We start from the raw sequence: 26,892 nt of genomic DNA on the forward strand, positions 1-26,892 counted from the left end.
ACCTCTTTTCTCACATTCACAATGCTAGAGACCAGCTACAGATCATTCAACAGGAGCAAATCCCTCCAATCATCCAAAATCTTTCTTCGGATTTGCTAGAGCAGCCAAGGATGGGGTGGGGCTTCCACTTGTGAAAAGAAAGCTCCGCTGCACTCTGCCACACAGGAGAACATGGCCAAGCGGGTTGCAATTGTGGGAGCTGGGGTCAGTGGCCTGGCCTCCATCAAGTGCTGCCTAGAGGAAGGCCTGGAGCCCACCTGCTTTGAGAGGAGCAATGACCTTGGAGGCCTGTGGAGATTCACCGTAAGTGGGGTTTCAACCACTTTGTTGTGTCTATTTAGAAAAGGGCTTGACCGGTGCAAAAAGAGATGAGACTAGATTTCTTCCATGAGGGCCAGCTGCTCTGGGGAGGGGCTAGAAATTTCTGCTGAACAGGGAGCCAGGAAGGGCTACTGAAACTGAAAGAAAGGAACGGGGCGCAGCCTGCGCTTAAGTGGGAGGTACATTGGCCACCCTGTAAGCTTTATCTAAACTCAGGAGGAAAACATACCCTGAAGTGTGGAAGAGGATGGAGTGGCTGGGATGGGCCAGGAAAGCCTGGATGAGGGGAGCAGGAGCAGAACCAGGGGGCTGAGGCAAGACCAGAGACGGCAGTGTTGGGGCAAAGGCATGAACAGAACACAGGAACTGTAGGCGCAGCCTGCAAGACTGAGCAGCGGTGCCTGCTTCCTGTCCTAGCCCTGCTCTAGCTGAAGTGGGACACCCAGGGCTCCACACAGAACATGTTCCATCCTCCAGGCCCTGCTTTCCAGGCTGTCTCAGTCCATGCCAAGAACAATCAGAAGTCAAGAATGTGGGGTTTGGAGCTTCTTCTGTTCCTTGAGCAAAAGAAAGTAATGTTCTCAAATTTCAGCAGGGCTACAGTCTGGACTGGAGAAGGGGTTGAGGAGAGCGGACTGTGAGGACTGTGAGCTCCGTGGCTCGGCCTGGGAAACATTAGCATTAGATCTCCCCAAATCTCCAATTCTCTGTTCTTCCCGAGAGGGCAAGAACATTTGCCCTGAGACTTAAACGTGCTGTGGAGAAAGCTGTGAGGAATAGTGAAAGGGAACAATGGGTCAGGTATCCTGGCCTCAGAGCCCCTGCAGCTAGAGAAAGAGAGCATTTCTCTATTCCAGAGGGTGGGATTTGGAACTGGGATCAAGTAACTGTTGGCTAACTCGGGAGCAGGCTCCAAAGGCCAAGGTTGCATAGGTCAGCTTGGCTCACATAAAGAATAACTGTATATCTTGAAATGTGTCCAGCCACTAAATGTGACCATCAATGTGTGAAGACCTCCCAAAGGGGTCAGCTGAAAGAGCAGAGCTGTTCCCACGATTCAAACTGCCTATATTCCAATTGGATAGCAGAAACCCGACACCCATGCCAGCATAACTTTTCCTCCATGTCCACTGAACACATTGCTAATCAAGCATGCTACCCTTCCCCTGATGAGCCTCAGAATCCTTCTTAACACAGTACTCCAGAGAAGCACTACTAATCCATCCAAGAGAGGGCTGAAACTGCCCAATTAAAGGGGTGATTAGGCTAAAATGATTTAGTTATTTGGTTAAAGTAATCTCAGTCAAAGCAAAGAGTGAACCCAGTTACCTTGGAATATCAGACCAAAATAAAGGTCCTTATATAAGTCACAGACATTGTATAATTATAAAACACACAAAAAAAATAATCGATGTCTAAATTAAGAGAAATGAGTTCTACATGCAGCTGTGCCCAAGTAACTGTGTGACTTAGGCAGGTCCAACATCTATGCACAAAGCAGTGTGGGGACACAAAACTGAGACGGACTCGCCCTGCCATCTAGAAGCTGTCAGGCTGATAGAAAAAGGGTGGGAACCTACAAGAAACGGTGCTGCAGGCACTTAGAGGCCAGGATTATATCCACTTGAGGGAAACCAGAGAAGGCTTCATGGAAGAGATGGTATATGATGGACTTTGAAGGATTTCAGCAGACAGAAGAGATTGTGTGGGAGACACCAAGGAGAGAATCAGTGAAAAAAGCCCTGGGCATGCTTGGAAAATAAAAATAGCTTCCTGGTATGTGTGGTTTGTGTAAGAGAAATAATGGGAGGGTAGCTCAATGTGTGATCAAGAGATTCACACTCAATTTGGAAAGCAGTGGATGATGAAGAACAGAAATAAGGAGATTTGTTGTTGTTGTGTTTGTTTTTGTGATGTGAAGACCCAAATATATTCACAGGCAAAGAGAAAACATCTGGGTGGTGGGAAATGATTGACGATGTCCCAAATGGGACAAGACCCTGGCAGAGAAAGGAAGGAGTGGAGTCGCAGGCCCACGTGGAAGGGTCCGCCTTGCAGAGGTGGACAGACAAAACCTCCTCAGAAACAGGTGGGAAATGAAAGGAAAACTGAACACAGAGGAGAAATGTTAAAGAGGGGAAAGACAGGAGCGCTCAAGGAAGCCTCAACCCTTTCGGGAAGAATGGCATCTGGGGAGCATGGGGAAAGAGTGCAGGTTGGGGGGGGGGGACAATGAAGAAACATAGAGAAGGTCATGAAAAAACATTGTGAGGCACTGTTTTTTCATAGAAGTACGGGAAAGAGGGCCACCCAACAGTAGCCAGCCCAATTAATGAGCCATTCCATTTTTATAAAATGAGGACAAGGAACCAGTTTTAAAAAAACAGATAAGGCCTGACCTGTGGTGGCGCAGTGGATAAAGCGTCAACCTGGAAATGCTGAGGTCGCCGGTTTGAAACCCTGGGCTTGCCTGGTCAAGGCACATATGGGAGTTGATGCTTCTAGCTCCTCCCCCTTCTCTCTCTCTCTGTCTCTTCTCTCTCTCTCTCTCTCTCTCTCTCTCTTTCTCTCTCTCCCTCTCCTCTCTAAAAAAAATGAATAAAAAAAAACAGATAAAAACTGAATTACTCCCCTGGAAAGCAGGGCAAACCTCCCGCACCTTCACTCAGCAGCCTCCTCTTGCCACAGCAGCCTCTGTACGACCTCGGGTGCTTCTAGAGCCCAATTCAAAATCCCTGAACTAGTTGACCTTGAAGGGGCATTTCAGTTTTAACATGCTAGGAGTCTCCTAGGTCTTTCTAGAGACACCCTACCCCCACCTCCCCCAGGATAAACACACTCCACAAAAGGTGGGTTAAAAGTGTCTTTGCATTCAAAGCAAGTGGCCCACTCAAAACCTGTTCTAGCAAAGGCTGTGCTTGCTGGAAAGTGCACAAGGGAGATCCTTCATGCCTGTCCTGGGCAGAGGGAGCCTAACGCAAAAATAGACAAGCAAACTGCAGAAACCCAGTGAGACACATGTGGACATGGTTTCCATTTCTCCAAAGAGTATAGCGATATAGTCTTTTTATAAAACTTTTTATAAAACTACTGAACTTCATTCTATACCCAGAGGGCATGAATTTGGTCTCTTCCAGCCATCCAGCCTTAAGCAAGGAAGAAACAGACAAAGGTTGCAATAGAAAAGAAAGGTCACCATTCACTGGGGCTGGGAAGGGGGTTGCAGCCTTTTAAAAAAAAAAAAAAGGATGCATTGGTAAAGAACCAACTTCTGACCACCAACTCAAGTGGTGGCAAGAGCTGTATGTCTGTTCCACAACCATTCTCTCAGGGTCTTGAGAGGGCAGGGAGGCTTAGCACAACAGCACTATAGGCTGATGACCTCAACTATAGAGTAATATTGAAGAAATAAAATATGAGGAATTGTCCTGTCACTCAACACTGATATTACACACTGACATCACCTAGAAATCATTATTCCATCTGTATTGGTAGAAACACATTGTGCTTTGCCCTTCACATCCCTGTGACATATTCCAGGGCCTGATAACCCTGAAATGAAGTCCTTCTTTATGTGCATCAAGGTCTTTTCCTCTGCATATGAATCCTTTCACTTAGTCAACAAACATTTATTGAACACCTATTATGGGCCTATTATAATACATTTTTTAGATTCAGTGAAAGCAATGATAAAGTATCACATTTCACTTCTATATCATTTTAAGAAATGATTCATGAATAATATGGAACATTCCTCAGCTATTTCTACTTCAAGGTTGGTAAACCTGATTCTTACAATCTTTCTCTAAAAACCTTACTTCTCTAAGTTCAGTAATCTTGGTAAGACTCCTTTAATTCAACCAACATTGACTGAATTCCTATCATCTTCGGGAGAATATAACTTATGGGCTCCTACCCTTTTGGGGTTCCCTGGCTTATCCAATTTAAGGGAGTCCTTGTTACACTTTGACAACTAAAATGACATAACAGAACACTTCAAATTTTTTTGTTTTTACAGCAATCTTCACAATATGTATTATGCACATCTCTACCCCCATTAAACAGTATATAGTCCAAATCCATCCTTTTATTAGTGTTAACTAGAAACTGGCAGCACTAACAGAGTATTTTATTCACTGCCTGACGAGATGCCACAGAAAAGTAAGGGGACTTTGACCACACACTAATTGACTCCAACATGTTTATAACTAATGTTTCTCCCCTTATACTGACGGGGGAGGGGAGGATTCTGAGATGGTCTTCAAATGACTGCAGGCCAGGTAGAAGGAAGAGACAAGTTAATCAGTTAACAACTGAGGGCCAAAGCCAACAAAAGACTGGTAACATTCCAGAATGCAGGCTAAAACTCTGGATTAACATCTGGGTGGCTCTTTCTTCGGTTATCTGAAGAGAATAGGTAGGCCTCTCTGCTTCCGGCTACCCTTGAACTTTCCAGACTGTCGCTCACAACCCACCCTAAAGAGCAAACACTCCTTCCTTACAGGTTATGCACCTGTCCCGAACCAGCCCCGCTCGACCTTCCACCGCCCCTTTACAGCCTACATTAATTCGTTCAGAACAACTTACATCTTTCTCCCAAACTGGTGGCATCAGAGCCCAGCCTATCCCAGGGCAGTGGACATGCTGCCTTTGCCATTCAGCCCTGCTGCTGGTGGTCAGACTGCATGCCGCCGGACAGGTCCCTTCTTTGACTAAGGCTCAATAAACCCTCTCTGTTAGACAAGCTTTCTGCTGTGAAGGTTTCCGTTTAACACAACAGTTTCTTCCCTTGCTGTGTGCTATCAGTTCTCGTTATTACAGCTCTTCACAGCTGCTCCTATTGTTATTTTCTTCACGGAGCTGTTCCTATCGTCTATTTCCCCCCTATAGCCAAGAGGAAACCTGATCACCAAGGAGTGCTGTATTTTTAAAACTGATCTTCAATCTTTTATCAGTACCAAGTTCTGATCATGTAGTCTGTAAGGTTATAATTAAATATAAGTTATCTTTCAAGGAAAGAATGTAATTATAGATTTTATGCACATTTGGATGACAGTTTTCAAACCTTAAAACATCTCACACTGGAATGCCACCCCCCCATGGACTAATCCACAGCTTGCATCTTCTACAACTCATCACATAAGTTAGACAAGAACAAGACTGGTCTGTGTTTGACACAAAGGAGTCCACATACTTGGATACTGAGCAATGTCAAATTCCTGCTACAAAAGTTTCTTGACGCTTATTCTGTTCCTGCACTCATCTCATCATGGGCTGATAATAAACAGCTGTGCAGACTACATCTTTGAATAGCAGTGCTTGAGATCTTCAGGCAGAAGGAAAGGTCAGGACTTAAACGGGCTTTCACAAAAGCCTTTTAAATTCCAGGTTTCTGGATTGTCTGGATAAATAAGACGGTCAGATATGAGGCCACTGATAAGCAAGATACAACATGAGTTCAAAGCACAAAGACAGCCTGACCAGGCAGTGGTGCAGTGGATAAAGCGTCGGACTGGAATGAGGAAGGACCCAGGTTCAAGACCCCCGAGGTCGCCAGCTTGAGCGCAGGCTCATCTGGTTTGAGCAAAAGCTCACCAGCTTGGACCCAAGGTCGCTGGCTCAAGCAAGGGGTTACTTGGTCTGCTGAAGGCCCACGGTCAAGGCACATATGAGAAAGCAATCAATGAACAACTAAGGTGTTGCAATGTGCAACGAAAAACTAATGATTGATGCTTCTCATCTCTCTGTTCCTGTCTGTCTGTCCCTGTCTATCCCACTCTCTGACTCTCTCTCTGTCTCTGTAAAAATAAATAAATAAATAAATAATAAAATAAAATTCCCAATCCTTAAAAAAATAAAAGCACAGAGACATGCTGATAACCTTATGCCATGTGACTCATGTCCATTTAATGCAGAGCCTGATTCATACCCTTTGAGGGAATCAAGATAAGTCCTCTCCACATGTGAGGTCTATGTTTATATTTCCACTTGTTTCCACAAATAATTAGCTTCCCATGGGGGAAAGAAAAAGAGTTATACATTTCCAACATGGCAAATAATATTCAAATACCAAGGACCTTCCCACTGAAATCAGAACACTGCAAAAGACAGAGGTGATGTATTTTAAAAACAATTTAAACTGATTATTCAACCCATGGTAGTCATCTGAGATATTTATATTTGCCAGTTATTCAAGTCAAAAATGGGGGTGGGGATTAGGTTAGTGTTTGGTCATGCATACAGTTATCAAATCTGGAAGCCTTTTACCTGCTTCCTCTCCCAAGCCCTAAATCCTGTAAATTGTACCTTACTGCCTATAAATTATACCAATCCTACCTCTCTTGGTTTCAACTATCATTGCCTCTGCTCAGGCCCTCATTAACCATCAGGGGGATTTGTGTCTTAGGCTCTTACAGCCTCCTTCCTTTCCAGATCCTTCTAAGTCATCTTCTGTAGAACCAGAATTATCTTCCCAAAATTTCATATGAATCACTTCCACGTTAAAACATTAGAAAGACTGCCATAACCTTCCTATAAAGTCCAAATTCTTGAACTTTAGCTATGAAATCCTTCATAATCTGAACCCCATTTTTCCATAATCCTTTCAATAACACCACATGAAACCAAAGAACCTAGGAATTGTCCATCATTCAGATACTATCTCCTGGCTCTTGTCTATGTCCATACTCTCCTGCATTTTGCTGTGATGATACGTGAATCTAGACAGGTGAGTTCATCCCAGGTTTGTTAGCACATAATAAATGACATTGTAATTCCAATCATGAAGTTCACAGTGGGGTCCAATGTTCATCAAGGGCAGGATAGCAAATCCCACTAGAAAGGAGATAAGTGGCATATATTGTCTGGATCACCTTAATATTGGGTCAAAGTGTGATTGTGTAAAATTAATAGCCATTTCATGGGTGTGCATGCACACACACAAACACATCCATGCTCATGTGTATGCCCTGTCTATACAGGAACATGTTGAAGAAGGCAGAGCCAGCCTCTACAAGTCTGTGGTTTCCAACAGCTGCAAGGAGATGTCTTGTTACTCAGACTTTCCATTCCCAGAAGATTATCCAAACTATGTGCCCAATTCTCAATTCCTGGAATATCTCAAAATGTATGCAAACCAGTTCAACCTTCTGAAATACATTCAGTTCAAGGTAAGACAGAACATCAGTTAGGAGTCAAGAAGTACTTGTTGACCCATTTTCTCTGCTCTCTCTGTAAGCCCAGTCTTGGGCTTTGTAGAGGAGAAAATGAATTGGCAAGGCTGATGACACCTGGCTGGATTCCTTGTCCCCTTGTACCCAACCCAAGTGAATCTGGAGTTGGAGGTGCATGCTTTGTGGAAAGATTCACACACATAAATTTTTAATTTGTAATACTTATTATATCCTAAGGAGCCTAAAAATATCAAACCACATTTTCAACTTGGGACAAATGACTGCACAAAGAGAAACTGAGAAGTCCTATCAGTGCCTGGGTACTCTCTTCTTGACTATCTTTTGATCAGAATGGGTGTGTGCAATGGCCCATACACAAGAAAACATCACTATTTAAGGGAAAAGTTTTTCTCAGTATCCTTGGGAATAGAAAAATATTTTATTATTAGCATTGGCCCTACCTGCCTCCCTTCCCATTTCAGAGGACAGAGACAGGAGGAATGTAGAAGGGTATGAGTAAATTAATAGATCTTATTTCTTTCTCTTTTTTTCCTTCCTCTCCAAGAAACAAATGAAAATCCATGTGTTTCCCTTCCCCTGCTTCCTTCCCTATCAAACATGGGAATGTTGAGGAATTCATAGGCAATTCCACAGAGAAAGCAACATGAAAGGGAAAAGTGTAGCAAAACAAGTAGCAAATAAAATTTATACTTACAACTTTAAAAGTACTCCTGATCAAAACAAAGTCAGAGATATCTCCACCTCCATGTTCATCACAGCAGACATGGAAACAACCTAATGAATGAAGAGAATACAGTATATTTATATGTACATGCATGTATATAAAATGGAATGTACCTGACCAGGTGGTGGCGCAGTGGATAGAGCATCGGACTGGGATGCGGAGGACCCAGGTTCGAGACCCCCGAGGTCGCCAGCTTGAGCACAGGCTCATCTGGCTTGAACAAAAAGCTCACCAGCTTGGACCTAAGGTCGCTGGCTCGAGCAAGGGGTTACTTGGTCTGCTGAAGGCCCACGGTCAAGGCGCACATATGAGGAAGCAATCAATGAACAACTAAGGTGTCACAACAAAAAACTGATGATTGATGCTTCTCATCTCTCTCCATTCCTGTCTGTCTGTCCCTATCTATCCCCCTCTCTGACTCTGTCTCTGTCCCTATAAAAAAAAAAAATGGAATGCTGTTCAGCCATAAAAATAAAAGAAGGAAATTCTGCCATTTGCCAGAACGTGGATAGACTTTGAGGGCATTATGCTAAGTGAAATAAGTCAGACAGAGAAACACAAATATTATATGATCTTAAATATAGAATCTAAAAATACAAACTCATAGAAACAGAATGGATTGGTAGTTGCCAGAGGTAGCCCAATTCAATTATTAATTATGTTTAGTCTATGCTCTAGAATGTTTGGGATGTCAACTGGCACATTAGCCTTTATTGGAACCCTTGACAACTATTCATCATGACAGCTATGATTCTTTTTCCAGACTAAAGTATGCAGTGTAACTAAATGCCCAGATTTTACTGTCACCGGCCAATGGGAGGTGGTCACTCTGCATGAAGGGAAACAAGAGTCCGCCATCTTTGATGCCATCATGGTCTGCACTGGTTTCCTTACTGACCCATATTTGCCACTGGACTCCTTCCCAGGTACATTTTCTGCAACTGACCTTAATTTGTCATATGTTCCAAACAACCTATGAGTACCAAAGAGTAGAATGAATAACTAACAAGCAGTTTTATTCCTCACTGAGGTTCAATGTCCCTCCTTGAGTGACTGGCGGCACTCAGAATGTCTTCTAAGATATGGGATGCCTGGACAAGTTGGTAGCCTAAGCACATTGCCAAAGTTGAGTTTACAGACCACCAAATTCAATCAGTGAATAAAGGAAAAATCACTTTAATTGTTTTTTTCTCTTACTATATGAGACATAGCAATTAACTAGATCAGAGGTTTATGGCACTAGGTCACTCATCAACAGGAAGATAAGTCTTGGAAGCCAAGTGAAGACATCTTTGGTTCTCAATTTCTTTTTCTATCGTTTGCAACCATGATTCATGTTAATCTCTGTCAAATATCAATTTGTTAATTTCATCTGCAGTAAAGTATTCAAAAAGTCAAAACTTCAGGAAATTTTTCTTTAAATACGACCTGTAGTGACTAAGGCTCATCTTCCAATAAATTCACATGTTTCCTTCCACTGGTCCTCAGTCTACCCCCAGAGATTATTCAAGTCAGGTCAAGTTAACATAAAGCATATCCTGGAAAATGCCATAGCCTAGAACCACTGAAGGAAAGCACCAAGCTCAGTCTTCACCCCCCCCCCCCAATGCAAGAGACTCTTCTCCAGTATCCCTGAGAGAGGCTCAACAGCCTCTGCTTCAACATGTTCAACAGTGAACTCTCATCATCCCACAAGACAACCCAAAATCTTCGTCAGTTGTTGCCTTCTGAGAAAATTCCTAAGCAACCAGCTACTCCAAATTCTTAGGAAGGAGTGCCTGCTACAAAATCACTCCAAGAATCAAGAAAGTTCTGTGGCATCGGGAGTACATTGCATTTATTTAGTACCTCCAGTATACTGCATGAGGTACTAAGATTGTAGAGGTGGATAAGACATCATGTAGCCTAGAAAGAAGTAGATTTTTTTATAGGATTCCAGTAGAGGAATCACACTCTAAATATAATCCTCAGCCTGACCAGGCAGTGGTGCACTGAATAGAGCGTCATACTGGGATGCTGAGGACCCAGGTTCAAAATTCCGAGGTTGCCAGGTTGAGCATGGGCTCATCCAGCTTGAGCGCAGGCTCACCAGCTTGAGCACAGGATCACCGGCTTGAGCGTGAGATCATAAACATGACCCCATGGTTGGTGGCTTGAAGCCCAAGGTCACTGGCTTGACTCCAAGGTCGCTGGCTTGAGCAAGGGGTCACTGGCTCAACTGGAGCCCCCCGGTCAAGGTACATATGAGAAAGCAATCAATGAACAACTAAGAAGCTGCAAGGAAGAACTGATGTTTCTCATCTGTCTCCCTTCCTGTCTGTCTGTCTCTGCTTTCCCTCTCTGTCTCACTAAAATTAAATAAATATAATCTTCATTTTACAACAAACTCATATACCTCTTGTGGTCCTGAATCTGGTCCCCAGATGTCACTCAAATCAGATCAGATTAGGAAAAAGCACACTTTGACAAGCGAATTAATCTTGGACCTTGCATTCAACCTTTCAAATCCTTTGTTTTTCCTCATAAGTTGAAGGGCTCTTGCTCCTTGCTTGTGAAAGCTCTATATGAATCAACTAGTATATAGGATGTTACTGTCCCATTGATTTCTATCAATCTTAAAATGGTAATGAGTCTTTGCACTTTTTTTAATGTCTTTATGCCATAATATTTCAATTTAGTTAATCATCTAGTAAATAAAATTAGAGGCCTAACTAGTGAAATGAAGTTCCTCCATTGAATAATCACTAATTTCTATATCTTGTAAAGTCATGTATCCATAGTTCAGATCTTCTTAAAATTGAGTATGCTCTGCAAAAGAATGAAACTTGACTACAGTTTGTCCCCGTGTACTAAAATTAATTCAAAATGGATCAAAGACCTAAATATAAGACCTGAAACAATAAAGTACATAGAAGAAGACATAGGTTCTAAACTCATGGACCTTGGTTTTAAAGAGCATTTTATGAATTTGACCCCAAAGGCAAGGGAAGTGAAGACAAAAATAAATGAATGGGAGGGACTACATCAGACTAAGAAGTTTTTGCTCAGCAAGAGAAACTGACAACAAAATAAACAGACAGCCAACTAAATGGGAGATGATATTTTCAAACAACAGCTCAGATAAGGGCCTAATATCCAAAATATACAAAGAACTCATAAAACTCAATAACAAACAAACAAACAATCCAATAAAAAAATGGGAAGAGGACTTGATCAGACACTTCTCCCAGGAAGAAATACAAATGACCAACAGATATATGAAAAGATGCTCATCTTCATTAGTTATTAGAGAAATGCAAATCAAAACTGCAATGAGATATTACCTCACACCTGTTAGATTAGCTATTATTAACAAGACAGGTAATAGCAAATGTTGGAGAGGCTATGGAGAAAAAGGAACCCTCATCCACTGTTGGTGGGAATGTAAAGTAGTACAACCATATGGAAGAAAGTATGGTGGTTCCTCAAAAAACTGAAAATAGAACTACCTTATGACCCAGCAATCCCTCTACTGGGTATATACCCCAAAAACTCAGACACATACAGCCCCATGTTCAATGCAGCATTGTTCACAGTGGCCAAGACATGGAAACAACCAAAAAGCCCTTCAATAGAAGACTGGATAAAGAAGATGTGGCACATATACACTATGGAATACTACTCAGCCATAAGAAATGATGACATCGGATCATTTAAAACAAAATGGTGGGATCTTGATAACATTATACGGAGTGAAATAAGTAAATCAGAAAAAAACAAGAACTGCATTATTCCATACGTAGGTGGGACATAAAAACGAGACTAAGAGACATTGACAAGTTTGTGGTGGTTATGGGGGGGGGGGGAGCAAAACAAAAAAAACTAGATAGAAGGTGACAGAGGACAATCTGACTTTGGGTGATGGGTATGCAACATAATTGATCGACAAGATAACCTGGACATGTTTTCTTTGAACATATGTACCCTGATTTATTGATGTCACCCTAGTAAAATTAATTTTAAAAAATTTTTTGAGTATGCTCTTATAAACAACCAAAGTCATGTGTCTAAAAGATGTCATTAACTGAAGAATACTCATGTTTCACTCACTGATCCTGGAAAGTCTCTATATGACTTATTTTTTTAATAGGTATAAATACATTTAAAGGCCAATACTTTCATAGCCGACAGTATAAACATCCAGATATATTTAAGGACAAGAGAGTTCTTGTGATTGGAGTGGGAAATTCTGGCACAGACATTGCTGTGGAGGCCAGCCACGTGGCAAAGAAGGTACCATTCTTTTTTTATATATACATATATAAAGTTCTTTACTTTTTAATTTTAAATGTTTTTTATTTCCATTATAATTGCTTTTGAACCCATGAATTATCATTTTATTTTTTTTATTTTCCAATTACAGTTGGCATTCAATATTATATTAGCTTCAGCTATACAGCAGATGGATTAGATCTTCTATGTTATGATCTTCTCCCCCCCAACAAGCCTAGTGCCCATCTAACACCATACATAGTTATTACAATATTATTGACTATACTCCCTATGCTGTCCTTTACATCCCTGTGACTGTTTTTGTAACTGCCAAAAAGGGACCACTCTCAATGTTATTTAATGAAGAGCTTTACCTTTAGACACATGGCTCAGGTAAATAGTGATGGACACCATGATAAATGGTGAAAGGAATAAAAATGCCTAAAACACATATATGAAATGAATCATTTAAAGTTGTTGCTAGTTTTTTTACTTTAAATGTTTATAAGTTTTACTGCAAATACCAGGTGGCACCTTTGCTCCATAAGCTACTTCTCAGATTTCCTATACTTGTTTTCCCAGTCATCCATGAGAGCTCCTGGAGGCATCCGCTCCTTTCCCAGTTCCACAGGCCAGATCCTGGCAGCTTCTCCTTGCTGAGATCTCCTCACTCCCTCTTTTTTGTATTAATTGTTGCCACTATCAGCAGATCCACACCACCTCACATTACGGCTGCTGCATTGCCCTCCCAACAGTAATTGTAGAAATAGTTCATATCTATTAGGGCTTACTCTGCGCTCAGCACTTCACTAAGCATTTGACTGCTTTGCCTCAACCAGTCATCAAAACGAGCCACTGAACCTGACCAGGCGGTGGCACCGTGGATAGAGTGTCGGACTGGGATGCGGAAAACCCAGGTTCGAGACCCCGAGGTCACCATCTTGAGCGCGAGCTCATCTGGCTTGAGCAAAAAAAGCTCACCAGCTTGAACCCAACATCACTGGCTTGAGCAAGGGGTCACTCGGTCTGCTGAAGGCCCGCGGTCAAGGCACATATGAGAAAGCAATCAATGAACAACTAAGGTGTCACAACGAGAAACTGATGATTGATGCTTCTCATCTCTCTCCATTCCTGCCTGTCTGTCTGTCCCTATCTATCCCTCTCTCTGAGTCTCTCTGTCCCTGTAAAAAAAAAACACACACACACAAAAAAACAAGCCACTGAAACAAGTACCGTTAGCATCCTGAACACAGATGGCAGAGCCAGTCCAAGTCTCTTTAATTTAAAGCCTCTGTCCCTAATTCTACTCTGAACCCTACCCCCAGTCCATTATATGACAACGTCTAGATGATGACACTCCTATGTTAAAAAAAAAAAACTTCTAATAACTCCTCTATCTCAAATGATAATAATATAGATGTATTAGCCCTGTATTATAGGGTTCTCCATAATCTGGTCCAAATCTGCCATTTTAATTTTACCTCCCACTACTTTCCTGCACAATCATCAACTATATAGTCTGACAGATGTATTTTTTTGAGAGGAGAGGAGATAGTGAGACAGATTCCCACATGCACCCCAATTGAGATCCACCTGGCAACCCTCATCTGGGGCCAATGCTTGAATCAACTAGGTATTTTTAGTGCCTGAGGATGACACACTCAAACCAACAGAACCACTGGCTGCAGAAGGGGGAGATGGAAGGAAAGATAAGCAGATGATCACTTCTCATGTGTGCCTTGACCAGGAATCAAACCCAGGACGTCCATACACCGGGTTGATGCTCTACCCACTGAGCCAACCAGCAGGGCAACAGATGTATTCTGAGCCCTTTCCCATCCCCATACCTGTTTCCCCCTTCACTCACATGGCACTCTCCTTCTGCAATGCCCTTTCATGACCATTACATGGACACTCCAAGCTATCTCACCTCAACACAAAGGGTTCTCTCTCTAGTAAGAATTTGTGTGATGCTGCAATTTACACTCCTCAGTTGGCACTTTTTAACTCTTACTATTGTTAATTACATTTACAGTATACATTTTCTTCCCAACTAAGCTATAAACTCATTGAGAGCCATCTGGCCAACATATACATATTAGTTGTTGGCTTCTAATATGTTGAATTTCATGCCAGGCACTGGAGACAGTCTGAAGAATGCAGTAACAAAAACAATTCCCCACTATCATGCAGCATGTAGTCGTGGGGAAAACAGATGCCAGGCGAGTAAGTATAAACAACTAGATCAATCACTGCCAGAGTGAAAACAGCTATGAAGAAAACAGGATTGGGGCCCTGGCCGGTTGGCTCAGTGGTAGAGCATTGGCCTGGCGTGCAGAAGTCCCGGGTTCGATTCCCAGCCAGGGCACACAGGAGAGGCGCACATTTGCTTCTCCACCCCTCCCCCTCTCCTTCCTCTCTGTCTCTCTCTTCCCCTCCCGCAGCGAGGCTCCATTGGAGCAAAGTTTGCCCGGGTGCTGAGGATGGCTCTGTGGCCTCTGCCTCAGGCGCTAGAATGGCTCTGGACACAACAGAGCGACGCCCTAGAGGGGCAGAGCATCGCCTCCTGGTGGGCATGCCGGGTGGATCCCGGCCGGGCGCATGCGGGAGTCTGTCTGACTGCCTCCCCATTTCCAGCTTCGGAAAAATAAAAAAAAAGAAAATAGGATTGGGAATGCATAATTTGATATCCCCTTCTAGAACTTTCAAAAAAGGACTTGATGACTGATCTGTTGACCAATTGATTTAGAAAGACTTAGCAGTCTGATGAAGTCATCCTGAAGAAAGAGAAAGGGGCCATGAAACAAAAATTAGCACAGTCTCATCTACTATGACCACCACATGTAGGTATTATGTCTTAAGGTTTTCATCGTTTTAAATTTTTTCCAATCAGAAAACATGCACTGGCACACAGCATTTCTGTATCAACTGTGAAACTCCTTTCAGTTTAGAACACAGTTCATACCTACCAATATTTTCTCTGATTCTGCATTACGACAAAGAGGCAAGTTCAGTGCAAATATAATTCTGTCTAATATCAGAATCACTGATACGCTCACAATTCTTGTCCCATGCTTCTTGTATTATATATATACTGCTCCAATATAAGGCCAAACAGCTTATATAACAAAAACAGTGAGACTGTAGCTCTGGTCACCATACCCCAGTTTATTGGGGAAAAAAACATCAGTTAAATCAGTTGTTTTGTTTGAAAAATAGTAAGATTGGTGGACTAAATTATCTGAGTTTTAAACAGCTGTACAGCCTGACCTGTGGTGGCGCAGTGGATAAAGTGTCGACCTGGAAATGCTGAGGTCGCCGGTTCGAAACCCTGGGCTTGCCTGATCAAGGCACATATGGGAGTTGATGCTTCCAGCTCCTCCCCACTTCTCTCTGTCTCTCTCTCCTCTCTCTCTCTCCTCTCTAAAAAAATGAATAAATAAAATTTAAACAGCTGTACAGACAACTTGTCATTGTGTAGGTACAAAAAAAAAAAAAGATTAGCTTAGTGAACTCAGTCAGCTGGTAAACTCAGTCAATTTATAAGTAAAACAAACAAACAAAGCCTACCAAAACATACCGTATTACTGAATTTTACTGTCAGGTCAAACAATGGTTTCTGTTGAAACCCTTTCTAGCCACCTTTCACTTGCTGTCATACCCTGTTCTTACTGCCTACAATTGTTATAATATGTCCTAAGGCATTTTAATCCTCTAGATACCCAAACCATTATCTCAAAAGAATAACTTTAAAATTGGAGCTAGGGAAGGCAAACTATCTTGTTAGAGATGGGCTTTGAGGGTGGAGGCGTTTTGCTGTCAATTAATGAAACTTCTTTTTTTTTTTTACAGAGACAGAGAGAGAGTCAGAGAGAGGGACAGACAGGGACAGACAGACAGGAACGGAGAGATGAGAGGCATCAATCATCAGTTTTTCGTTGCACATTGCTCTCTCATATGTGCCTTGACCACGGGCCTTCAGCAGACCGAGTAACTCCTTGCTCGAGCCAGCGACCTTGGGTCCACGCTGGTAAGCTTTTGCTCAAACCAGATGAGCCCGCACTCAAGCTGGCGACCTCAGGGTCTCGAACCTGGGTCCTCGGCATCCCAGTCCGATGCTCTATCCACTGCGCCACCACCTGGTCAGGCCAATTAATGAAACTTCTTGAATCTCAGGCAGGCCAGCCCTGTCCACTGTGTCAGACTGAGTGACCACTCCGATTCCTTCCAGGTGTTCCTTAGCACCACAGGAGGGGCATGGGTGATGAGCCGGATCTCCACCAGAGGGCTCCCATGGGACATGGTGTTCATGACTCGATTTCAGAACATGTTCAGAAATTCCCTCCCGACTCCAATCGTAAACTGGTGGATGGCGAGAAACATAAACAGCTGGTTCAATCATGCACATTTTGGCTTAATGCCAGAAGACAGGTAAATATGATGTATCTGCAGAGGGCTTCCCTTCCAATCCTTCTCCTGGCCTAGCCAAACCAGGCAATAACACAACATGACGGAATCTGAAGGGAAATTTTGTACACACTTCCTTGGTCAGAGTAGTTAACCACTTCTGAGTTCTGGGTAAGTAAAATTATAAATTCCATCTTGTCAACACCCTTTACAGTGAGTATTATTATAATCTCCTCTGTACTATGGGTAAGCTTGGCTTAGAGAAGAAGTTCTGTCACTTGCCCACGCTCATTTAGTTTTAAGTGAGCTCTGTGATCTTGGCAAGTTACTTAAGCCTCAGCTGCAGCAATCCTTTGATATTATTCTGTATTAGTTTCAGGTGTACAGCATAGCGGTTAGACAAACATGTGCTGCAAAGTGTTTCTCCCGATAGTTCCATTTCGCACCTGGCACCACGCACAGTCATTACAATATTATTGACTATATTCTCTCTACTGTACTCTACATCCCCATGACTGTTTCATGACTACCAGTTTATACTTCTCAATTCCTTCACCTTTTTCACCCAGTCCCAACCCATTCCCCACCACACCCATCTACCTCTGGCAACCATCCTGTTTTCTGTCTATGAGTCTGTTTCTGATTTGTTTTGTCTTTTAGGTTCCACATATAAGTGAAATCATATTTGTCTTTATCTGACTTAGCATAATACCCTCTAGGTCTGTCCATGCTGTGGCAAAATGGGAGGACTTCATCCTTCTTTATGGCTGGGTAATATTCCATCGCACCAGTGCTTACTCTCCCAATCAAGAGAATGACGGGTCTACGATCTTTTTGTGGGTGTGATAGACAGGTGGGGGGGGGGGCACGACAGACAGGAAGGGAGAGAAATGAGAAGCATCAATTCTTTGTTGCAGCTCCTTAGTTGTTCACTAATTTCTTTCTCATGTGTGCCTTGATATGGGGGGGGGGGGGGGGCTCCAGCAGACCAAGTGACCCCTTGCTCAAGCTGGTGACCTTTTGCTCAAACCAGATGAGACCGCACTCAAGCTGGCGACCTCAGGGTTTCAAACCTGGGTCTTCCACATCCTAGTCCGACGCTCTATCCACTGCACCACTGCCTAGTCAGGCTCTAAGACTTTTTATGACAAAAACAACACACCAGTACAGTTTTCCTGGATAGGAAAACTTGAACCACCATCTCCCTAACGGCGCTGACCTGCTCCTCCACACTTCAGGCTTGCAACCCACAGTAAATGCAAGACCCTGCGCTGTCCCTCCTGCCCCAGCTAACAGTGCACTCCGGCCAAAGGGTCACTAGGAGGTCACTAGGCCCTCAGAAGCCGGTGGCGGCAGGGAAGTCGGCCTCGCCCACCGGTGAGCACCGCAGTTGACACGCCTCCTGCCCCACCTCCCCACCCCCGGCACCCAGGAAGCAGCGCCCGACAACACAGACCAGAACCCGGCCACTCGGAGACGGCGGGGAAGCCGAGAACCTTCTGGAAGCTTCAGGAACTGCCAGGCCCTGACCTCCCGGACAGGACAGGTTGGCGGGAGTGGCCCTGCGGCCTTTGCCTACCTGCGGGATCCCCTCAGCACGCCCCAGCTACGCAGCCGGGGGTCCTCTGCCCCAGAACAGCAGCAGCAAACACGGGAGCCACAGGGTGTCGTCGTCGTCCTCTGCCGTCAGGCCGCCCTGCCTCTCCCACAGGCGCGGCCCTGGCGCCCAGAGTGCATGCCCAGTCCTGGAACTGCTCTGCGCCTGCGCGCAGGGTGGCTCCCTGTAGGTCGCCTTGTGGGTCGCCTTCAAAACAACCGACAGAGAGAGACGGTGTAGGGAAACTGGGGAAGGGCAACGTGTGGCAGCCACAGCAGGCTCCAGGCAGAGGAGCCCGTGAGCATCCTTCTCCGTCCCCTCCACCTCCACAAGGTGGGAGGGGCACCATGAAGGGCTCAGCCTACCTGCTGGATCACCTGAGCGTGGTCCCAGCTGCCTAACCTGGATTTATCTCGACCACATGGAGCAAGCGGAAGCAATATAGCATCACCGTGTGCACCTGCCCAGCTCCAATCTGCTTTCCAAAACTACTCGGCACAGAAAGCCCACCCAGAGGTCTCCATGGGACCACTTTCTGAACAACAAACAAAAGAGAGGCTGTATTCAAAAGGCTGGGTTTCGGCCCTGGCTGGTTGGCTCAGTGGTAGAGCGTCGGCCTGGCGTGCAGAAGTCCCGGGTTCGGTTCCCGGCCAGGGCACACAGGAGAGGCGCCCATCTGCTTCTCCACCCCTCCCCCTCTCCTTCCTCTCTGTCTCTCTCTTCCCCTCCCGCATCCAAGGCTCCACTGGAGCAAAGATGGCCCCGGACGCTGGGGATGGCTCCGTTCGCGTGCGGAGCGATGCCCCAGAGGGGCAGAGCCCGGTAGGGCGCATGTGGGAGTCTGTCTGACTGTTTCTCCCCGTTTCCGGCTTCAGAAAAATACAGAAAAAAAAAAAAACGGCTGGGTTTCTGCGGAAACCCCCTGCAGACTGCTGGAATTCTCTCAGGTTGGATGAACTGCTGAGGGCTGTGGTTTAAGTACCCTTCACCTCCATAGGGTGGACGGAGCTCTGTCCAGGTGCTCCGGCCTGGCTGCAGGTCGCTGTCATGTGTTCCTGGACACATCCCTGAAGCCCATTTTGGCTGGAACAAAGCCCATTAGGCAGGATCAACAGAGCAGCACCACACACACCTGACCTCCCCACCTGGAACACCTTAGGTACCTACTTGGCTCCTGTGAGCCTGCCAAAACCACCTGGCACACACTGCCTGCCCTGAGGCTGCTTCCATGTAAGACCACTTTTCCAAGACTGGAAGAGACAGCTATTTTGTCTAATTCATATGAACAAACATAGGAAGTCAAACAAAATGAATAAACAAATATATCTCTCAAGTAAAGGAACAAGAACAATCCCTAGGTAAAAAACAAAGGAAATGAAGATAAGTAATTTGCCAGATAAAGAATTCAGAGAAAGGGTCATAAGGATACCAAACTTGAGAGTAAGATAGAGGAACTTAGGGTGAATTTCAACAAAGAGAACATGTAAGAAAGAATCAAGCAGACATGACACATACAATAACTGAAATGAAAAACACATTAGAAGGAATGAACAGCATATTAAGTAGCACAGAAGTACAGATCAGCAACCTGGCACACAGACTAGTAGAAATCAACCACTCGGTACAGCAGAAAGGAAAAAGAATTTTAAATAATGAGGGTAGCTTAAGGGACATCTGGGATAATGTCGCATTATACAGAACTCAGAAGAAGAAAGAAAGGGACATAAACCATTTTTAAAAAATAATAGCTAAAAACTTTCCTAACCTGGTAAAACCAAGAATTTTTGCACATTGAAGGAAACCATCAACAAGTGAAAAGACAACCTATATTGAGTAGGAGAACACATTTATAAATGATATATCCAATAAAGAGTTAATATGTAAAATATATATTTTTTTTTTTTAACAGAGAGTGAGAGTCAGAGAGAGGGATAGATAGGGACAGACAGGAACAGAGAGAGATGAGAAGCATCAATCATTAGTTTTTCATTGTGACACCTTAGTTGTTCATTGATTGCTTTCTCATATGTGCCTTAACCATGGGGCTACAGCAGACCAAGTAACCCCTTGCTCAAGCCAGCGACCTTGGGTCCAAGCTGGTGAGCTTTGCTCAAACCAGCTGAGCCTGCGCTCAAGCTGGTGACCTCGGGGTCTTGAACCTGGGTCCTCCACGTCCCAGTCCTACGCGTCCGACGCTCTATCCACTGTGCCACTGCCTGGTCAGGCTGTAAAATACATTTTTTAAACTCTTACAATGTAACACCAAAAAGAACTCCAAATAACCCAAATTTTAAAATGGGCAGAGCACCTGAATAGACATTTCTCCCTAAAAGATATACAGATGGCCAACAGACATATGGAAAGGTGTTCAACATCACTAATCATTAAGGAAATGCAACTTAAGACCACATGAAATATCACCTCACATCTGTTAGAACGGCTATCATCATAAATCAAATTACAAGTGCTGGTGAGGATGTGGAGAAAAGGGGACCTCATGTATTATTGATAGGATTATAAATTAGTGCACCACTGTGGAAAACAGTATAAAGAGTTCTCAAAAAGTTAAAAATAGACCTGTGGTGGCGCAGTGGATAAAGTGTTGACCTGGAAATGCTGAGGTCACCGGTTCGAAACCCTGGGCTTGCCTGGTCAAGGCACATATGGGAGTTGATGCTTCTAGCTCCTCCCCCCCTTCTTTCTCTCCTCTGTCTCTCCCTCTCCTCTCTAAAATAAAAAAATAAAATAAATAAAAAATAAAAAAGTTAAAAATAGAACTACCATATGATCCAGCAATTCCACATCTGGGTATTTATCCAAAGAAAACAAAAACACAAATTCAAAAAGATAATGCACCCTTATGTTCATTGTAGCATTACTAGTAATAGCCAAGATATGGGGGGCAACCTAGATGTTTATCAATAGATGAATGGATAAAGAATATGTGGTATATACACAATGGAATATTATTTAGCAATAAAAAAGAATGAAATCTTGCCATTTGTGACAGTGTGGATAGACCGAGAGAATATGCTAAGTGAAGTCAGAGAAAGACAAATGCAATACAATCTCACTTCTAGGTGGAATCTAAAATAACAAATTAAGTCAGTGGTTCTCAACCTTTCTAATGCCGTGACCCCGCAATACAGTTCCTAATGTTGCGGTGACCCCAAACCAAAAAATAATTTTGGTGGCTACCTCATAACTGTAATTTTGCTACAGTTATGATTCGAAATGTAAATACCTGATATGCATTATGTATTTTCCAATGGCTTTAGGCGACCCCGCCGGGGTTGCGACCCACAGGTTGAGAACTGCTGAATTAAGTGGATAAACAAAAACCCACAGATACAGACAAGAAGCTGATGGTTGCCAAAGGCAGGGGGGTAGGAGATAGGAATTTTTTTAAAAAGCTCAGGTTTCATGGTGTGAGCTCTTTGATTGTAACAAAGGCACCACAGGGTGGGGGGACTGGATAGAGGGGAGTCTGTGCATGTGGAGGGGCAGAGGGTATATGGTAAATCTCTGTACTTGTGACTCAATTTTGCTGTGAACCAAAAACTGCAATAAGAGATCAAGTCTATTCAAAAAAAAATTTTTTAAGCTCAAGAAGAAAAAAACAAAAGACTGCCACCTCCTGCCTAGACAGGAGCAGGTTCCCCAAATGAAGATGGAAAGGGAGGAGTTGGGAGGGCTGTGGTAACGTCCACTGGCATATTTCTCTCTCCCGTGTTTTCGTGTTTTCGTTTAGGACGCAGCTGAAAGAGCCGGTGATAAATGATGAGCTCCCGGGCCGCATCATCACCGGGAAAGTGCTCATCAAGCCAAGCATAAAGGAGGTGAAGGAAAACTCTGTCATATTTAAGTGTACCTCAGAGGAACAGCCCATTGACATCATTGTCTTTGCCACGGGGTACACCTTTGCTTTCCCCTTTCTTGACGAAGCTGTAGTGAAAGTCGAAGATGGCCAGGCATCGCTGTACAAGTACATCTTCCCCGCCCACCTGGAAAAGCCAACCCTGGCTGTCATTGGCCTCATCAAACCCTTAGGTTCCATGATACCCACAGGAGAAACGCAAGCTCGGTGGGCTGTCCGCGTCCTGAAAGGTAAGTGGGTGAGAACTAGCAGGGCAGAGGAATTCCATTTGCCATGTTATTTTGGAAACTAGAAATTTGGAGACCCTCCCTTGCTCCTGTCCAAAGCAATAGACTCTTTAAAAGCAGGATTTATTCTATTGTTCACTGAATTACACTATCATAATGAACATATACCATTACCATCACAAAAGATAAATCAAAGCTCATAAAATATAAGCTGAACTTGGTACACACAATATGGTGTACAGAGAAGTGTTGTAGAATTGGGCTCCTAAAACCTGTATAACTATATTTACCGGTGTGTGTGTATGTGTGTGTGTGTGTGTATTTATATACACAATACTATATATATGTTATATATGGTTGATGGAATCAACTGATTCAATTAAAATGTAAGAGTTCAACCAATTCATTGACAAAATCCAGGCAAACCAGTTGTGAGATTCTGTCATATCAACTAAGTAGTGAGATGACCAGAGGCTGATCTTTTCTGCTGGGAGCACTGTGACCAGGAACAGACAACCAGTCCACTTAAGCTGCTAGCATATTTGCCAGTAGAACCGACAAGGAACTAGAAATAAAAGCTGAGCAGCAGTAAAGCATCTTTACCCACTTAGCAAGAACCCAAACCTATAGTGAAATTGTAATTTTATGTGTTTTCTAGGTGTGAATAACTTACCTCCTCGAAGTGTCATGATAGAAGAAGTTAATGCAAGGAAAGAGAACAGGCCCAGTGGGTAAGTTGACTACTTCTGCGTCCTTCTTGAATTATAACTGAAATTGGTAAACACCAGAGCAAAGAGAGGTGAGGGTGACACCAGAGGAAAAAGAGAAGCACCTAAGACTGAGAGGGGAGAAACTAGGATAATCTGTTTAAGGACAGAAAGGGAAATTGAGACATTTTCATGTCCCAAAATCATCACTTCAGACCGTGATCATCTGGCACCACCTGGAGTTTGGATTCTAAACCAACTACCATTAACTCTTCTCTACCAGATGCATTATTTCATTCCTTCTCCACAATCAGCAGGCAAACAGTTATGTGTATCCACACTGACATTAGGAGGGTCTGCTCAAACATTCATTCAACTAATCTGTATTCAGCTTATTTTATTCAACCCAATCTCGAACAAGAGTCGGCAAACTATGGCCTGGTCGCCAAATCTATGGAATACCTGTCCTTTTCTTTTACATTCTTAAATGTCTGGAACAAGAGAAAAGAAAAAAGAGACTATTTTGCAATATGTGAAAATTACATGAAATTCAGTGGCCAACAGGTTTTATCAGAACATAGCCTCACTCATTAATTTACTTATTACCCATGGCTGCTTTCAAGTTATAACAGAGTTCAGTAGTTGAAGTAGAGACAATAATATGGCCCCTGAAGCCTCAAAAACTGACTCTCTCCAGCCCTTTGCAGAAAAAGGCTGCAAAAAACCCATCCCTAAAATAAAAAAATAACCCATCCCTAGTGGAGGGGTTTCTACTTTTCTACTCTTTGTCCATCTATCCAGGGCCAAGGATAACAGAAGGGAGGCAGCAGTAAGGGAGTCTTGCCCTACCCACCCACCCACTCTCACTCCTAATCCAACCGAAACATCTCTGCTCTTATCTGTTGTACTGTGTAGAGCAGGGGTTGGGAACCTTTTTGGCTGAGAGAGCCATGAACGCCACATATTTTAAAATGTAATTCCATGAGAGCCATACAATGACCCATGTACTTTACGCATTATCCAATAAAAATTTGGTGTTGTCCCAGAGGACAGCTGTGATTGGCTCCAGCCACCCGCAACCATGAACATGAGCTGTAGGAAATGAATGGATTGTAATACATGAGAATGTTTTATATTTTTAACGTTATTATTTTTTTTATTAAAGATTTATCTGCAAGCCAGATGCAGCCATCAAAAGCGCCACATCTGGCTCACGAGCCATAGGTTCCTGATCCCTGGTGTAGAGCTTTGATGTAAATTTTCACTTTAAAAGAAAGGGGGGAGGCCCTGGCCTGTTGGCTCAGTGGTAGAGCGTCGGCCTGGGGTGCAGGAGTCCCGGGTTTGATTCCCTGCCAGGGCACACAGGAGAAGCGCCCATCTGCTTTTCCACCCCTCCCCCTCTCCTTCCTCTCTGTCTCTCTCTTCCCCTCCTGCAGCCAAGGCTCCACTGGAGCAAAGTTAGCCCAGGCACTGAGGATGACTCCATGGCCTCTGCCTCAGGCTCTAGAGTGGCTCTGGTTGCAACAGAGCAACGCCCCAGATGGGCAGAGCATCGCCCCCTGGTGGGCATGCCGGGTGGATCCCGGTCGGGTGCATGCGGGAGTCTGTCTGACTGCCTCCCTGTTTCCAACTTCAGAAAAATACAAAAAATAAAAAATAAAAAAATATAATAAAATAAAAGAAGGGGGGAGGGGTTTCTAAGTACAAAAAAAGTTCTAAAATCACTGCTTTTAAGAAACATCACTTCTTTCATTTATATCATATATGCTTCCAAAAAATTCAAGTGTTGATCTATTTCCATGGTATATCCCAAAGCAATAAAACCATGTTAGCTGTCTCTCCTTCATCCTGAACCTGGAGTGTGATTTGATCTCCATTATGGAATCCTAGTGTAACCAATTATAGCTACACAATGCAAGAGCTGCTTTCCGCAATAGGGCAGTCGATTTTAGGGACTGATACCAACCAGCATTACAGGGAATTCCACCCTATTGATTTTTGTGGCTTTTTATATTATACAAATCTAGCAATAATTGAGTTTTAGAAAGGTTTAGGAATCATAAAACTATGCAAAATATGTTTTTCCTAGAAATTGCTAATCATTTGACAAAAGAACTAACATAATACTAGTGGCACTGTGAGCATTTGGAAAGTAATATAGCATCTTTTCAGGGAAGTCCTCTTGTCATTAACTAACGCAGTGAGACCATTAGAGAGCTATGGGCATGGAGGGAAGAATCCAGAAACCACTCCAAATTTTGCAGCATCATTAACTTTCGGCACTTTTACTTAGTTCTAAGAATATCATCATTTTATCTTTTTGTCTTCCCCTTTCCCCCCAATCTTCCTTTTATAAAGGTTTGGCTTGTGTTACTGCAAAGCTTTGCAATCAGATTATATCACATACATAGATGACCTTCTGACCTACATCAATGCAAAACCCAACCTGCTCTCTCTGCTCCTGACGGATCCACGCCTGGCTTTGACCGTCTTCTTTGGCCCGTGCACACCGTACCAGTTCCGCTTGACTGGCCCAGGGAAATGGAAGGGAGCCAGAAATGCCATTCTGACCCAGTGGGACCGAACATTCAACGCCACCAAAACTCGCACTGTACAAGAATCCCCATTTCCCTTTGCAAGCTTACTGACTATCTTTCTGGTTTTGCTCGCGGCCATTTTCCTGGTTTTCCTATAAATAAAAGGTTACCTACACAATTTGTCAGGTGCACAGAGTAGATTCCCCTGCCTGCCTTTGAGTCTCTGCGAAACACTAGTGATGGTTGCTGAGTTTCTTGCGGTAAAAAGCTCTATCTTCATAGGGAAGGCTGAACTGGATGATCCAACAAGTAAGTGCAGTTGGACATGGGAAGGTCAGTGGATTTGTCCAAAGTAACAGAGCTGATGAGTGGCTAAGTCAGGACCTAGGTCTCCATAACATACTTCCAGGGCTCTTGACTCCACCATTGAAGCCTGTTGTTTCTAATGTGGAAATTGCTTCCGAAGTCTTAGAGTGATATCATAAAAGTCATAGTACAAGGGACATGACTCCATGCAAGGATGTGGATGTCTGTCTCCCTCTCTCTGCCTATGAGAGCCGATGTATATGTCTGGAATTTCACGAGTCTTTCCCTTTATGTCCACCACTATGTTTCTGAATCTCCACATGTAGCTTTTCCCCTGTTTGTCGCCTCCCCGCTTCTTCTCTGACCATGGCCATGCTAAACCCATTCTATGGCCAATGTGTAGAACAGACCCGGATGGCGACTTATAAAAAAGAAAAGACAATAAAATGAAAGGTGAACCTTGAAGTCCATTCACTGTGCCATTATTCCATGTTTACTATGTGTGTTTTTTTCTACCCCTTTTTTTTATATTTTATTGATTGATTTTTAGAGAGAGGGTAAAGAGAGGAAAGAGCAAGAGAGAGAAAGAGGGGAGAGAAGCAGGAAGCATCAACTCATAGTAGTTGCTTCCTGTATATGCCTTGACCAGGCAAGCCCAGACTCAAACCAGGGACCTGAGTTCCAGATCAACACTTTGTCCACTGTGTCACCACAGGTCAGGCTATTATGTGTTTGTTCAATAAAC

At 43.5% G+C, this 26,892-nt stretch overlaps 1 protein-coding gene across 2 annotated transcripts; it reads left to right on the forward strand.

Moving 5' to 3' along the window:
- On the forward strand, positions 1-26,622 carry LOC136395934 (flavin-containing monooxygenase 1). Of its 2 annotated transcripts, XM_066371490.1 has the most exons (8): positions 2-303; positions 7,302-7,490; positions 9,002-9,164; positions 12,368-12,510; positions 16,721-16,920; positions 22,245-22,600; positions 23,256-23,328; positions 25,663-26,622. In XM_066371490.1, the coding sequence occupies exons 1-8, from the start codon at positions 172-174 to the stop codon at positions 25,997-25,999; spliced, it is 1,593 nt and encodes a 530-aa protein (XP_066227587.1). In that variant the 5' UTR covers positions 2-171; the 3' UTR covers positions 26,000-26,622. The 2 variants fall into 2 exon arrangements, with proteins under 2 accessions (XP_066227588.1, XP_066227587.1); XM_066371491.1 differs by lacking the exons at positions 9,002-9,164; positions 12,368-12,510 and having other exon boundaries at positions 1-303.
- Positions 26,623-26,892: the final 270 nt, after the last annotated feature.

The sequence above is a fragment of the Saccopteryx leptura genome, chromosome 2 (assembly GCF_036850995.1).
Source record: "Saccopteryx leptura isolate mSacLep1 chromosome 2, mSacLep1_pri_phased_curated, whole genome shotgun sequence".
NCBI classification, from domain to species: Eukaryota; Metazoa; Chordata; class Mammalia; order Chiroptera; family Emballonuridae; genus Saccopteryx; species Saccopteryx leptura.

Excerpts from the sequence above, each read along its gene's own strand:
- LOC136395934 (XM_066371490.1), top strand. The coding sequence starts at position 172 with ATGGCCAAGCGGGTTGCAATTGTGGGAGCTGGGGTCAGTGGCCTGGCC. Across the intron at positions 7,491-9,001 it reads TGAAATACATTCAGTTCAAG|ACTAAAGTATGCAGTGTAAC; the intron begins GTAAGACAGAAC and ends TTCTTTTTCCAG. Across the intron at positions 16,921-22,244 it reads GGCTTAATGCCAGAAGACAG|GACGCAGCTGAAAGAGCCGG; the intron begins GTAAATATGATG and ends GTTTTCGTTTAG.